The sequence below is a fragment of the Piliocolobus tephrosceles genome, chromosome 16, assembly GCF_002776525.5.
Source record: "Piliocolobus tephrosceles isolate RC106 chromosome 16, ASM277652v3, whole genome shotgun sequence".
NCBI lineage: Eukaryota > Metazoa > Chordata > Mammalia > Primates > Cercopithecidae > Piliocolobus > Piliocolobus tephrosceles.
Window position 1 is genome coordinate 62,744,123 of NC_045449.1, and position 14,860 is coordinate 62,758,982.

At 34.8% G+C, this 14,860-nt stretch overlaps 1 protein-coding gene across 1 annotated transcript in view; it reads right to left on the reverse strand.

Moving 5' to 3' along the window:
* Positions 1-3,670: 3,670 nt before the first annotated feature.
* Positions 3,671-14,860, reverse strand: part of ABCA10 (ATP binding cassette subfamily A member 10) — a 79,667-nt gene continuing 68,477 nt past the window's right edge. The window contains exons 27-38 of the mRNA XM_026456777.1: positions 12,500-12,591; positions 11,453-11,573; positions 10,665-10,782; positions 9,893-9,984; positions 9,489-9,667; positions 9,129-9,204; positions 8,963-9,057; positions 8,020-8,139; positions 7,700-7,840; positions 5,659-5,738; positions 4,690-4,745; positions 3,671-4,582 (exon numbers count right to left, since the gene is read on the reverse strand). Of these exons, the coding sequence (XP_026312562.1) occupies positions 4,484-4,582; positions 4,690-4,745; positions 5,659-5,738; positions 7,700-7,840; positions 8,020-8,139; positions 8,963-9,057; positions 9,129-9,204; positions 9,489-9,667; positions 9,893-9,984; positions 10,665-10,782; positions 11,453-11,573; positions 12,500-12,591 (1,269 nt within the window). The 3' untranslated portion in view covers positions 3,671-4,483. The remainder of the gene's footprint in view (positions 4,583-4,689; positions 4,746-5,658; positions 5,739-7,699; positions 7,841-8,019; positions 8,140-8,962; positions 9,058-9,128; positions 9,205-9,488; positions 9,668-9,892; positions 9,985-10,664; positions 10,783-11,452; positions 11,574-12,499; positions 12,592-14,860) is intronic.

Consider the following 14,860-nt stretch of genomic DNA (forward strand, 5'->3'; position numbering starts at 1 on the left):
ATAGATAGATAGATAGATAGATAGATAGATAGATAGATAGATAGATAATCACCCATAGAAAATGAAACCCCAAAGTATGTAGAGCATGTATAAGGTACAAGAGACAGGAGAATAATCTGAATTTATTCTCCCAGCATAATAACATGTCCAGAGATGTATTATAGGCATTAGTGTATTCACTCTGGAGCCAAACTTGTGTTCAAATTCTGACTCTGCCATGTACTAGCTGTGTGACTTTGCACAATCCATTTAACTCTTACCCCCTCAGGTTTTTCTACCCCCAAAAAGTGGAAAAACAACAGTATTAATATACATATTTGGTTATTATGGGGTTAAATTCATCTATGTAAGTACATAGAACAATGAGGGAAAATTGTAAAAGCTCAAAAAATGTCATGTGCTGCTACCCTCCCTCCTCCTCCCTCCTTCTCCTCCTCTTACTATCCTGGAGTGTCACAGAGAAAACACAAAAAATTCCATAAAGATACATCCAAATTTCAGAACATAAAGCAACAGAGGTAAAAGAAATATTCCTCCCAGAAGATGAACTCGTAATCAAAAGTCTACCATGAAAACAAATCAGTAGGACAAACAAATGAGACTATTAGAAAACTCAAGAACTAAGGAGGAAATTATTGTGAACTAAGCAAGCTCTCTCAAATGTGACTAATACAAAATTCTAAGTAGTAGCATTTTTAAGATCTTCCCTTTTTTATATAATTATATGTGTTTCTTTGGGAACTTTGCTGATTGTTGCACTTGAATTTAATCATTCCGTAGTCTTAAGTTTTCTCATCTGGCCAATGATTTTTTCCCATTAATGACCCATATTAAAGAAGTCAAATTCATCAGCATGGTGGTTGGACTCTGTTGGCAATTGATTAGGTCAGTAATTCTTTTCTTTTCTTTTTTCTTTTATTTTCTCTTTACTTTTCTTCCCTTCCTTCCTTCCTTTTCTTCTTTTTCCTTTTTTTTTTTTTTTCCTGACAAGCTAACCCCTTTTTTTCCTTCCCCTTCATTTCTCTCTGTAAGACAGACACAAGATTCACCAGAAACAAAAGTCCTCTTCACTTCAGTTACTACCACAGCCTGGAGATGGTGTTGGCTGTGTAGCCAGGGTTCTTGGTAGGACTTTTTTCTTTCTGAGTGACCCCCTAGACTGGTTACAAGTGAAAAAAACACAACAACAAAATGAAACCACATGGTAGAATGATCATGAGGCTGAGCATTTTCTTCCTTGACTAAACTCTCTGTTCTGTTCAGTGATATAACAGGCTTTCCCTTAGCTGGATCATGATTTCATAAGTTCCCCAGCAAGGTCGAAGAACGTAATATGGGCTTTCAAATTTCTCTTCACTTTCCACCTTTCCCAATCTAATCACAGATGTGCTAGCTCCTGGCATCTTTCTTTCATGTAGCAAATAATTATTTGGGATGCTAACAATGTTATAATAAAAGCCTGGGACCTTTCTTGGTTCCATGTTAGCTGTATATTTCTGCCCTCTTTTTTTGTTTATGGAAATGGGCACTTCACTTGGCATTACTGCCAACAGTCTCTAATTCCTTCCTTTCTGGGTAAATTTCTGGACTGCTAGGGATGGAAAGGATTGGTACAACTCCACACAATGACCCAGACATTCTAGGAATATATTTGAAGTGATTACATAGATAATTGCTGTGATGGTTAATACAGAGTGTCAACTTGATTGGATTAAAAGACACAAAGTACTGATCCTGGGTGTGTCTGTAAGGTTGTTGCCAAAGGAGATCAACACTTGAGTCAGTGGTCTGGGAAGGGCAGACCCACTCTTAATCTGGGTAGGCACCATCTAATCAGCTGCCAGCTCGGCCAGAATAAAAAGCAGACAGAAAAACATAAAAAGGCTAGACTGGCTTAGCCTCACAGCCTACATCTTTCTCCTGTGCTGGATGCTTCCTGCCCTCAAATATGGAACTCCAAGTTTCTTCAGCTTTGGGACTTGGACTGGCTTCCTTGCTCCTCAGCTTGAAGACAGCCTATTGTGGGACCTTGTGATTGTATGAGTTAATACTACTAAATAAACTCATATATATATATATATATATACATGGAACAATGTTGCATGTGTATGTTTGGCAGGGTTCTCTAGAGGGACAGAACTTCTGCAGCACTGTTTCTAACAGGAAAACTGAGAAACAATCTGTATATCTTTCAATTTATTCTTAACTAAAAAGTTTTGGTACATCCAAACACTGAAATACTAGATACACACAAAAAAAAAAAAAAAAAAAAAAAAACAAAAAACCTGACTTAAACTGACTTAGGTATACAATAAACTAGGAAATTGTGATGTTCATAGTATGATGTTAAGTATTTATATTATAGTAGATATAATATTATCCTGTGTGTATATGATAGAAAAACGTATTAGCTAAGAAAGAGTATTTTCCAATTTAGATTGTATAGACACTATAATTTTTATGGCAAAACATATAAGAATTAAAATTAAATGAATTATCCACTTTGACAATTTTTAAGTGTACAATTCAGTGACATTAATTGCATTCACACAATTATACAACCATCGCCACTGTCTAGTTCTCAAATTGTTCATCAACCCAAACAGGAATTCTGTAACCATGAAGGGATAACTCCCACTCTCTCCTCCCCCGAGCCACTAGTAATCTTTAATTTCTTCCTGCCTCAGGGAATGTGCCTAATCTATAAATACATATTCCATATGAGTGTAAGCATACAGTATTTTTCCTTCTGTATCTGATTTATTTCAAGCAAATTTTGTTTTATTATATCTTTGCCACAATAAAAAAAATTAAATGGATTGAGACACTGAGACTTTATGGGCAAAAAATGTACATTCATTTTATTTGCAACAGTTTTTTTTTTTTTTTTTTACCCAATCCAACACAATCCTGCTAAATTTTCTGATTCATTTGCTTCTGTATTCATCCAATCAATGTTTCTTATTGCTCTGCTGCAAACGCTGCTTGTTGGAAGCATATGAAAGTCAGCAACTGCATGTCAGCTCTGCTTCCACCAGGCCTATCTTCTTACTGCCACTTCTGACATTAGGGTGGTTTCTGTGGCAGTGGTCCTCCTGCCGCTTTTGGAACGAGACACATTTTCACATTGAAGTTGTTGCTTGCCTGACGTCCTATCTTCCTAGGTGTTTCACAGGACACTTTTAGGCTGACTTTTTCAGTTGGGATTCTGAAACCATAGGTTGTACAAGAAGCGTGGTGCCAACATCTACATCTGCTGAGGCCTCACACTGCTTCTACTTGGCAGAGGTGAAGTGGGGCCAGCATGTGCAAAGATCACATGGTGAGAGAGACAGAGAGAGGGAGAAGGAGATGCCAGGCTCTTTTTAACTACCAGTTCCCCTGAGAACTAACAGAGTGAGAACTCACTCATAATTGCAAGGACAGCACCAAGCAATTCATGAGGGATACATTCCTATGACCCAAACACCTCCCACTGGGCCCCACCTCCAACACTGGGAATCAAATTTCAACATGAGATTCAGAGGGTCAAATACCCAAACGATAGCAGATGGATAATAACTTTTTCTTCAGGTCAGAGAATAAAGTTACATGAATCTTATAGAAGAGAAAGAACCATCAGTTGATATCTGAACCACTTACCTTAAGACTCTAGTAAACAAAACATAAGAAAATCCATCAAAGTTTTATTTCTAAGAAGTAAATTTGCATAAAACCCAAACTTAACAACTCTGGTATTATATCACTACAGCTCTAACATTAATGCAGCAATTATATAACACAAAAGTGTTATAATGACATGGGAAATGTTCGTGAACTATGAGGTGAAAAGATACAGAAAATGACTATGCCTACTGATATTACCTTTGAAAAAGGATCCATAAAAAATACATTGAATATAAGTTGGCTAAATAAAATATTAACTGTGGTACTTTCTTACAGATTATGGTTATTTTCTTCTATATAATTTCAATATGTACTAAAATTCACATGTATTTATTTTATAATCAGAATGTCATTTTAATGTTATGTTGTGCCATTTCATCAGATCTTCTTACAGTCAATGTCACATTAAATTAGAATCTGAGTAACTAATGTTTAAAAATAGCTAATACATTTGAAGTTCAGGCTAAAAAAACCTCAAATTTTTATTTGTAAAATGTGCTCAGTGTTAGCTTTTTTGATGATAACCAAAAACCAACCTAATATTATATGACTTTTAAATTATTTTTAAGCACAAAATAGACCATGTTGGGAAGGAATAACAGGTCCGATTTTGTTAATTTTTTCTACTGCTTTTCCCTATATTTCCTTGTTTCCTTCATCCTAAAATTTTTAAAAATGAAAACTTTAATCATTACTGAATGTTTAAACTATTGAATGTTTTCCTTTGTTAACTGAAGTAAAAGGAAACATTCTTGTAGAATTATGGAAACTAACAATGTAGTAGGACCTAAAATTGAATGTTAGGCGGTTCTTCCTTTTAAGGGTCTTCCTGTGGGAGAAGTTTCCATTGAACTGTTGTATCAATTTTATCATCAACATTTCCCATCTCCTGCTCTTTACAGAGTTCTAAGAATACCTAAGTAAGAGAAAATAAAAAAGATACAAAAAAGTCAGGGTGTTTCTGAAACACTGATTCACACAGAGGTCATCTGGATGGTGCTCACTCGTTCAATGAAAACCCACCTGCTCCAAGGTAGCCTGAGAGAGGCTGTATTCCTCCAGGTTGAAGGTCTGTTTCACTGCATTTAAAGAGACTGACATTAGTGGCTTATATATTTTTCACCAAGTGTTTGTAAAGTCATACAACAGAGACAATAACTTCAAATTGTTTAGATACTGTAAGATATAGGCCAAATAATTATATTTCCTTGAAGGATAAATTAAACAAGAGTGCTGATATGGCTAATAAAAGATAGCCATGCATGAACACATTCAGTTTCCTATAAACTCTCTCTAAAAAGCTCCTTGTGTCCTATTTTAGTATTATCCTTTTGATTCTTCACATGTATGCTTTGGACTCCAATCAGCTGTCGAGAATAATTTATTCTATATTTATAAATCTACAGAGGAGTCTACTCCATGCTGGCTCCCTTTTAACAAATCCCACATTTGTACATTCTGCATCAATAGCCATAAACATGCAGTGTCTCTGGAACTAGTTCAGAAGCCCCTCCTCAATTGTGACTTGTTACACCTCATCCTTCTGTGTTTTCTTTTGCTGACCTTCACTCAGTCCTCCAATTGTTACTTCTGTACATTTGCTCCTGGTACCTTGGCTTTTAGAAACATAGAGACCCCAAAAGCTCCCCTTGATATTCTTTGGGACAACGTTCTCATAATTATCCTTCAATTCTATGCACTGTTGTCATGGTAAGAAATAGCCCTGGTACCCCAATTCAATCCTGCAGGATGGAGTAACCTGACTGACTTGTGGCTGGGCTTCCTGGTCAGCACAGGAAGAATTAGGTGGAGTAAACTCACATCTAGGACCACCACTTCACTTTCTTTGAGATTGTTATGACTATCCTGGTAGGGATTTTTCAGGTTTTGATTGACTATTTAATTGTTCTACTTGAAATTACATAGTCTATATTCTACATAAAAATAATGCAAACAATACATAAAGTCTTATTTATATATATCCAAACTTACCTGCCTCTAATTTGAAAAAGGCCCGAGACAGAGGGTGGACATCCTCCACAGGTAACTTATACGCCATTAAAGAGGAGTATCTGTCAGGAAGAAGAGTGAGATTGACCACTGAGTTTCGGTGTGATAACACTGGGGAGGAATTAACAGGCAAAGTAAAATAATTTTTCAAAGTGTTCTTTAAATAAAAATGTCTCACTTGATACAGCATGTATCGATGTGAAATAACTTATATTCAACCATAAAAAATGTTATAACAACAAAAATCTAGTTGCTTCTAATTTTACGTTGAAGATAAATTCTGAGAAATGGCTCTGATCAAGAATCTTTCCCACTCAGCCTGCACTTTCTTATTGTGCTATATTTCTTACTCTCAAAAAGCAACCTTTCTAGAACGTTTGTGTTACCTTTCCCTTCTCTCATAGGAGAGATTGAGATTTAATTTTCAGTCTCTCCTATAAGAATTAAAATATGTTGAACCCTCTCCTGCTAAAAAAAAATTCTTTCTTGACCTTCAGACCCCTTTTCATGTGCACAATCCAATGAACACTCTTCAATCCTCATTCTGCAGACTTCTCAAAAGCATTAAATAAAATTGTACACACCCTCCTTAAAACAAACACACTCTTTCTCTCTTAGCTTCTGAGACAACCACACTTATGATTTTCCTTCTAATTCTCTAGGCCTGCACTGCTTAATAGAGTAGCTATTAACTCCATGTGGCTATTTAAATTTAAAGTAATTAAAATAAATAAAATTGAAAATTCAACTCCTCATTCACACTAGCCACATCTGAAGTACTCAATAGCTACATATGTGTATTGACTACCATCCTGGACAGCACAGATAGGACATTTTCATTATTCCAAAAATTCTACTGGCCAGCGCTGTTCTAGATAATCCTCAGTATTTGTTGGTATGGTTGTGGTGGTACTGTCCACACAGGAAGATTTATTTTCTTCCTCAATCCCATCTCAAAGCTGAGAGCTCCTGGGGTTCATCCTAGACTCTCTTGACTTCCTATCTCTCTTGTTAGCCTCAACATTCTCCTAAAAAATCCCCCACTTTGTTGCCAGACTGGATCTCAATGACCTCTTCCTTCTCTTGTGAGCTACATCTCTGTATTTTGGCATCTCCACTTGGATATCCCTTTACACATCAACTACATGAGCTTTTGTTTCATCCTTCACATTTGTAGAATTCATTCTTGACCTAGGTTCTTCAAACGAGCTGTTTCCTGGAAACAGTGTCTGTCACTCCCACTTTTCAGCTGACCGAACCCTGCTCAGTCTTAAAGCCCTACCTCAATGTCATATCCTCATTTATTTGTATCTTCATTTGCTTAATATCCTCATCTCCAAAAGAGAAGAACCTTGTCTATTTTGTTGACTATTCAATACATAGCCTGCAGCAGATAATAGGTGTTCAATAAATATAATAAATATTATAAAAATAAATGAATAGAAGTGGTATACAAGAAAATTCTGTTCATCTTTCAATTAAATTCAGCCTTATTCTGCTATTCACAACGATTTGATTACCATTACTTGTAACCCATGGCTGACCATATACAACTTTAAAAGAAACATTGGGAGGATCAAATGATTTATAATTGAATAATATAGGATAGAGTCAATCCTTCTCAAGCATGGAAGTCTGTGTTATGGAACTCTTGATGCGATTTATATTCAGCAAAATCCTGTAGGTGAAAGCATTGTTGTCATTGTTTATTTTTTAAAAATCATTTAAAAGTTGATAGTTTAATTTGTCTGAACTTTGTTCTTAATCTCCAAGCCATTCCATTTACACACATACATATGAATGCACACACACACACACAACATTCACCTTTTCTGAGGTCTAAAAACTCACTAAAAATAACTGTTTAGTTTTTGTAATGCATCTTAGCAATCCTCAAACAGCTTGTTATGTAATGAATAAATCCACTCTGCCTTTCTCTTCCTGTTTAGACTAGCACAAAACTAATTGATGCTAATAATGGAAAACACTCATACTTGTCACTCAAACCAAAAACATCCTTTACCTTTCCTGCCGAGCAGCCTGTGGGAAAAGCTTCAAAATCTCTGTGTGGAGAGCTTCCACCTGACTAGGTTCTTTCATTTTTATTTCTAGTAAATAATCTTTGCCAAACTTGTTTTTCAGATGTTGAATGGAACCAATACACCTAGTTCAGGGGAAATAAAGAAAAAATACTTGTCTCTTAATTTATTCCTTGGTTCTCACTGTAGAGGAAGGTGTTTAATTATAGGTTAGGAAGCTGTAGAGCATCAGCTGTTCATAGCAAACTGAAACTCTCTCTGTAAGAACACATTAGTCTCATGCTGGCTCAGGACAGGCACCCACCTTAGCGCTCCTGAAACCATGATGGCCACACGGTCACATACAGCCTCAGCCTCCGACATGTAATGGGTGGTCAAGAGGGCGCCCCTCTCCTTGTTTTTAACGGTAGCCTGAAGTATCTGCCTAAAGATAAAGTAAGGGATTGTTTACATTTAGAAAGTAATTTGGGAAAATAGATAAATAGAAAAAAGCAGGAAATCTAAAGAGAAGATGTTATGTTAGGATGCAAGAAGCCTCTGCAAAATGGTGAAACCCCATCTCTAAAAAAAATTTAAAAATAAGCCAGGCATGGTGGCACATGCCTGTGGTCCCAACTACTTGGGAGGCTGAGATGAGTGGATCGCTTAAGCCCAGGAGGTTGAGGCTGCAGTGAGCTGCGATCACACCACTGCATTCCAGCCAGGGAGATGGAGCAAGACTCTGTGTCAAGTAATACAATAAAATAACAAATAAATAAATAAATACATAGATAAACAAGGCTATGAGAGAAAATCCTTGCCATAGAGAAAAAGAATAAAAATTGTGCTACATTACCTAATGATAGTACCATATTAATAGGCTTCATAAAAAGAAGAGTATTGGTTAAAATAATGCACTATTGGAGAAGAAAAGCAGAAAAGTTGGAGTAAAAAATAGAGAAACATCACACTATATGACTTTCAATAATTGAAAAATGAAATGGAAAAATAAAAAGACAGGGGGAAGAGGAATAAGAGAAGAAAAATCCAAACAAATATAATCAAGAGTCTATTTGGGTCTTAAAATATCTATTTTTTCCTTCCTGGAGGAATTTTGAATGCTGTATTAGCTTTCACTGAATTACAAAATAGAAGATGTGCCCGTCAGAGGTTAATGGAGCAAAATGTAACAAAGAAACATACAAAAAATAAAATAAAAACCTAGATATATTCTATTGACTCTGACACTTAATATTCACTCTCCTTACCACATGTGCTGCTGCCCCTCGGGGTCCATCCCAGTAAATGGTTCGTCTAGAAGCACCACTGATGGGTTCCCCAGGATGCTCAGCACAAAGCACAGCTGCAGTGGGAGGAACAGCCCATGGGCACCCAGCCAAGGGTGCACAGAGCAACCCCGAGCCCGGTCCATACCTTTCTCTTTATTCCCTCTGATAGAGTTTTCACGGGAGCCTTAAGTTGCTCCTGGAGCTTGAGAGCTTCCACCAATCTGACAAAAAACAGTGTGATTATACATGAAGTATATGGCAAATGCACCTATCTAAAACAACTATAGGAAACCCTAAGCACTGTTATTCTAGACAGTAAATTTAAGCCTCCTTAACATTTTCATACATGCTAAATCTTATGATTTGGTTCTTATTCAGGTAGTTCAATCATTTTATTTGCATGAAAATTTAAAGACATTGTTTATAATTTCCTTTTTATATATAATGAAGAAATGACATATTTTTCCCTTCCTCCAGCTACAGATTGTGAGACTTCTCTCTGTACCGTGAAATACTAAGAGCAGCATCTTCTTTGCCCAGTCCTTTCACGGCTGCATACAACTCCAGGTGCTCTTTCATTGTAAGCTTGGGCCACAGTGAGTTCTCCTGAGGGCAGTACCCCAAGAACTTGAGACTGTTGTCATGCTGTTGCCTTACCAATGTTCTGCTGTCTTGTAACACCACCTACAGAAGACAATGAATGTCAGATCCACCTTTGGTTTTTGCTCCAATCCCCTTTCTACTAAAGGAGATAGAAGTGGCCATTAAACTACAATATTTTTTGAATACGCAAGAGAAATTTTATAAATTATTTCATCTATTTTTTAAAAAGATATTTGATTTACTGATAGGAATAATAGAAGGATGTCATCAATATTTAAAATAAAATTTCCTTCACATATCACATACCACTCCTGCACATGGCTTTGTGTATCCAGCTATCATTTTAATGGAAGTACTTTTACCAGCTCCATTGTGTCCTAGTAATCCCAAAACTTCACCTGGAAGAAAGTGTCACCATGAATATTTGAATTTTCAAGGTTGACTTATCCAGAATTGCTTGGTTGGTTCCATAATATTTTGAAACAAAATGACTTTTTTTTTTTCCCAGAGACAGAGTCTTGCTCTTTTGCCTAGGCTGGAGTGCAGTGGTATAATCATTGCCTGCTGCACCCTCGATCTCCTGGGCTCAAGAGATCTTCCTGCATCAATCTCCCAGGTGGCTAGAACTACATGCATGCACCACCACACCCAGTTAATTTTAAAATTTTTTGTAGAGATGGAGTCTCGCTATGTTACCCAGGCTGGTCTCAAAATCTTGGCCTCAAGCCTCCCGTCTCAGCCTCCCAAAGCACCGGGATTAGAGGCACAAGCCACCATGGCCACCCCAAAATAACATTTCTGAAACAAAAGCTTAGTTAGCACCTTGAAAAATCTCCTGTATTACAACATTAATACAGAGAATTGGGGTCTTCTTTATCCAAGATTGGGTTTCTTGCCATTTGAATTGGGATATGATTTTGAAGTAGAAGATTTATCTGCTGACATGTGAACTTTTATAATTACACATTAACCAGGATATATGAACAGTCTCAAAGAATAAAAAGTTGTCCCCTTCATAGTCTTAAATCTAGAGAATAAGAAACATTATAATAATAATAAAAGAAGCAATTATTCAAACCTTTTTTAACACAAAAGGAAACATTTCTGATGGCTATTTTCTTCTTTCTTGTTGAAAAGCAACTTTTCTTTGTGTCATAATATTCCTTGTGTAAACAGCTTGCAGTTATGACTGGCTCCTGAAAAACATGACAAAGCATGATTTCCCTGTTAAATTTCAGATACTTTATGAATTAATGTTTTATTTTCCATTCCCTAGTCTATAAACCGAACTAAATTTTATGTCAGGCTGAAGAGTTTTAGCCTCTTTTTTCAAATAAAATGCCCAAATGTATGTTCATAAATAAGGGCTACTTAATCAACTACTAATAAAATTAATTCCTAATCAAATACATTCCCTTTGCATTACGCTAGCATCTATCCTTGCTCTTTCCACTAATTTCATTCCTACTTTATTCCTTATTGATTTCCATGCATTGTAAATTCATTTGTTCTTGTTCATATGCTATTCAGTTATTAATATTACAAGTAAACTATAATACAAAATGAAATTGCAATTCTTGAGAAACGTGCAATTTTGTTAAAATTGATTTAAAAAATCAGAGAACTTGTTGATTACACTGATGAATGAGGAGCTGGAATATTAAGACTCACAGAAAACTGAAGAAGAAAAAATTAAAAGAATGAGAACAGGGTAGTTACTTTTAAAGATAATAATTTGAATATAAGCTATAAATAGAAATATTAAAGAAACAAAAGCAGTTTTTCAAAATAAAAACCAACACCTCATCCATTCTACAGGACAAACTATCTGAGCATTTTATTAAGGGTCTAATCACTGTTGTCCACCTCCGCCAAGTTTGGAGTAGTGAGTGTATTTGCTACTTGGACTCTTTCAGCTTGAACATCTTCATCTTCTTCTTCGGGCTCTTCTGGATTGGGATGAGTTTCTCTACTCCGTGGAGAGATTCTACAGAAGAAATAAAATAACATAGAAATGCAATTTTGGCTTACAATAACAGTTAATAAAATATAAACACCTATAATTAAATTATTATCCTTTTTTAAAAAGATTATCACATGATTAATTTATTATTACCCACAAGATTCTTCTTGGCAGTAATAACACCTCCAGTAGCCAAGTCTCTTGAAATCTTCTTTGACTATTTCTTCTCTTTAAAACATTGTATCCTATCTGTCAAATGGCTCTGTCCCTTCACTTCGTTCTTTTAAGTCACTCAAATGTAGACATATGAGTCTTTTAGTCTGTCATCAGTCAGATCATGACCACTTTCCTCATAAAAGATCATTCTAATTGGTTTTATACAGAACCAGTTTTTACTATACCTTCTCCTTAGGGACCCATAAAGGCCATAACCAGGAGAAAAGCAAGCTTCGATGCTTAAACACTACTGACAGAGATGTACAGGACAAAAACTCATCTTGCCTAAAATCAGAATCTATGACTTAGAAACTAAATATCCCTGCATCCAATCTAATTATTTTCTTTTTCTGAAAATAGCACTGTACAACGTGCTTAGCCAAGTGTTGGGTAGTAAATCCATTTTAATAAACTGATGTTAAATGTACCTTAATAAAGACTAAATATTTAAGATCATGACAGGAGGATTACTTGAGGTCAGGGGTTTGAGACCAATCTGAGCAATATAGCAAGATCCTGTTTCTACTTTCAAAAATAAAAACAAATAAAATTATAAATTTAAAAAGATTAAATATTTAAATTACATTCGGATCTCAATTAGTATTCTCCCAACCTGAAACCCTGTCTCCATTTTCAAAAACAAAAACAAATAAATAAATAAATAAATGAAATTACAAATTTAAAAAAACTAAACATTTAAATTACATTCAGGTTTCAATTAATATTTTCCCAACCTGAAAACTGGGTCTTTATTCATTATTTCACTTCCATACTTCATTTCCAGACATCTTATGACAAAAAGGAAAATAACACTCTGAAGGTATGGCTAAAAGAAAAGAAAAATAATTAGAATTAGCAGCACGATGGCATTCATACTCAATAGTCAATATTTGTCCATTTTTTGTCACAGAAGATTTGATCATTTTCTTATAAATTTGACAAACAACTTGTAAAATACTTCTCATGTGGAAGAAAGGTTTATTCAAACTCACCCTCCCACTGAGAAGGAATTAAAAATTCCACATTAATTTTTTAAAAACTTTAAAAAAGTATAGAAGAGCTAATAAAATAATATGGACTTTTTAAGCCAAATCTAAGTGAATACAGGAGATAGGGTTAGCCCCAAAGTTATCTTGTCCTAGAGTTATTCTTTATCCTTGAAATACTCAAACTTCCATTTTCATGCCATGTCCAGGGGCAGAAGACAGAAGAAACTGTTGAAGCAAGAGTCTTCCCCAAGCAAGGAGTAGATAGGTCACTCTTTCTCTAATAAAGGATGGACCTCAAAGGGTTATACTTTTAGTGAGGGGTGAAAAGAACCCTCAGGATATTGCTAACATCATTGCCTTGAGTGCTCATCATGAAAAGAGAAAGTGAAGGTGGAAATACAAGCCAGCTTTTACACAGACTTGGAGTCCAAATTCACATCACTGGATGGTCAAAACAAAACCTCAAGCCTAGAACGTGGTTTAATGTGGTACCAGACTGGTAGTGTACCTATGAACTTGACAAAAGCAAACAAAATGGAATAGTTATCCCAGAAACAGACTCTACATATATAGGCATCTGATATATGAACAGAAGTAGCTCCATCAATGAGAAAGGTACAGATTTTTCAATAAACAGTTGTCTCAACTGCTGGGACTACTGGACATCCTTAAAGATAGAAATAAAACAAGCCCACAGGAAAAAAAAAATGAATTTTAGATGATTGAAGACATAAATGTGAAAGGGAAATACAAATATTTTAGAAAATAATATAAAATAATATCTTCTTGACCTTAGGGAGGTGGAGATTTCTTAAATATTACAGAATATAAAATAAAATTTATTAATTTTTTAATGGTTTTATTTAAAATAAATTGATCATTCTTAACAGAGGCTCATAGGCTTTGAGAAGATTCTAGATTCATTCTTGATAAATACTAGAAACAAACAAAAGACAAAAGCTCTCAGTAACCCAGGAATTGAGGGATTTAGTGAGATAAATAGTTTATATTTTTAAAAGTTACTATGATGCTAATGGTTAAGCACTAAGAAAATTCTCAGTAAAATCAGAAACAATGTAAGGATGCCTTCTTGCAACAGTATTAGTGGATGATTTTTAGAGATTCAAGCCAATATCATAAAGCAAGAATATATAATGCAGTATATATTTTCAAAATAAAAAGATAATTATTTCATGATAACATGGTTGTTTCACAAGAAAAGGCAAGATAAGCATCTGAAAAAAAATTGGAAATAAGAAAATTCAGTAAGGTAAACTGAGAGAAGATAATTGTACAAGAATTTTATATTTTTGTATAGAAACCTAGCTAGAATGTGCACTGGGAAAAAAAATTTTATGGCAAATAAATAAATGTAACTGAATATACACAAAACGGAAATAAAGTAAAAATATCAAATAAAATATTAAAGTATACAAAACAAACCTTAAATGCAGATAAATCTTTAAACATAAATATTTTCAACTCACAAATACTGTTCTAGCAAAATAAACATTAACAATAATGTCCATAAAAGTCCACATACCAGCTTCTGGCACTTGACTGCATTCTGATTTTCATCAATAAAATTGAGTAGGAAAATAGAAAAGTTTTGAAAAATTAATCCTAATGATGATAGGACATACGTATCATTTTGAATTGAGCAAAATATATAAACCTACTATAATTAAAACAATGTATTCCTGACACTGATGTAAACAAATGGATCAATGGAGAGAATATCAACACAATCAGTCCATAAATACAAGCAAATTTAATGCTGATAAAGATGCCATTTCATGTTAGAAGACATAAAATGGAGTATTCATAAATGGCATTGAGATAACTAAATGACCTTTTGTGGAAAAACTTTAAAAACGAAGGTTAGTCTATATCTAAAAACAAAAGATAAAATATATCCAGAGGATTAAACATTTAAGAACTGTAAGAAACAGCAAAAATTGTGAAACAGAAAAGGGTAACCCACGTTCAGAAAAAAAAAATCAGTTAATAGAAAGTGTTTTTGAGTGTTATCAAAGATGTACAAAAGCTACTGTACATTCACTGAACTAAATAAAGTCATATTTCAAAAATTAGAGTAAAATATGA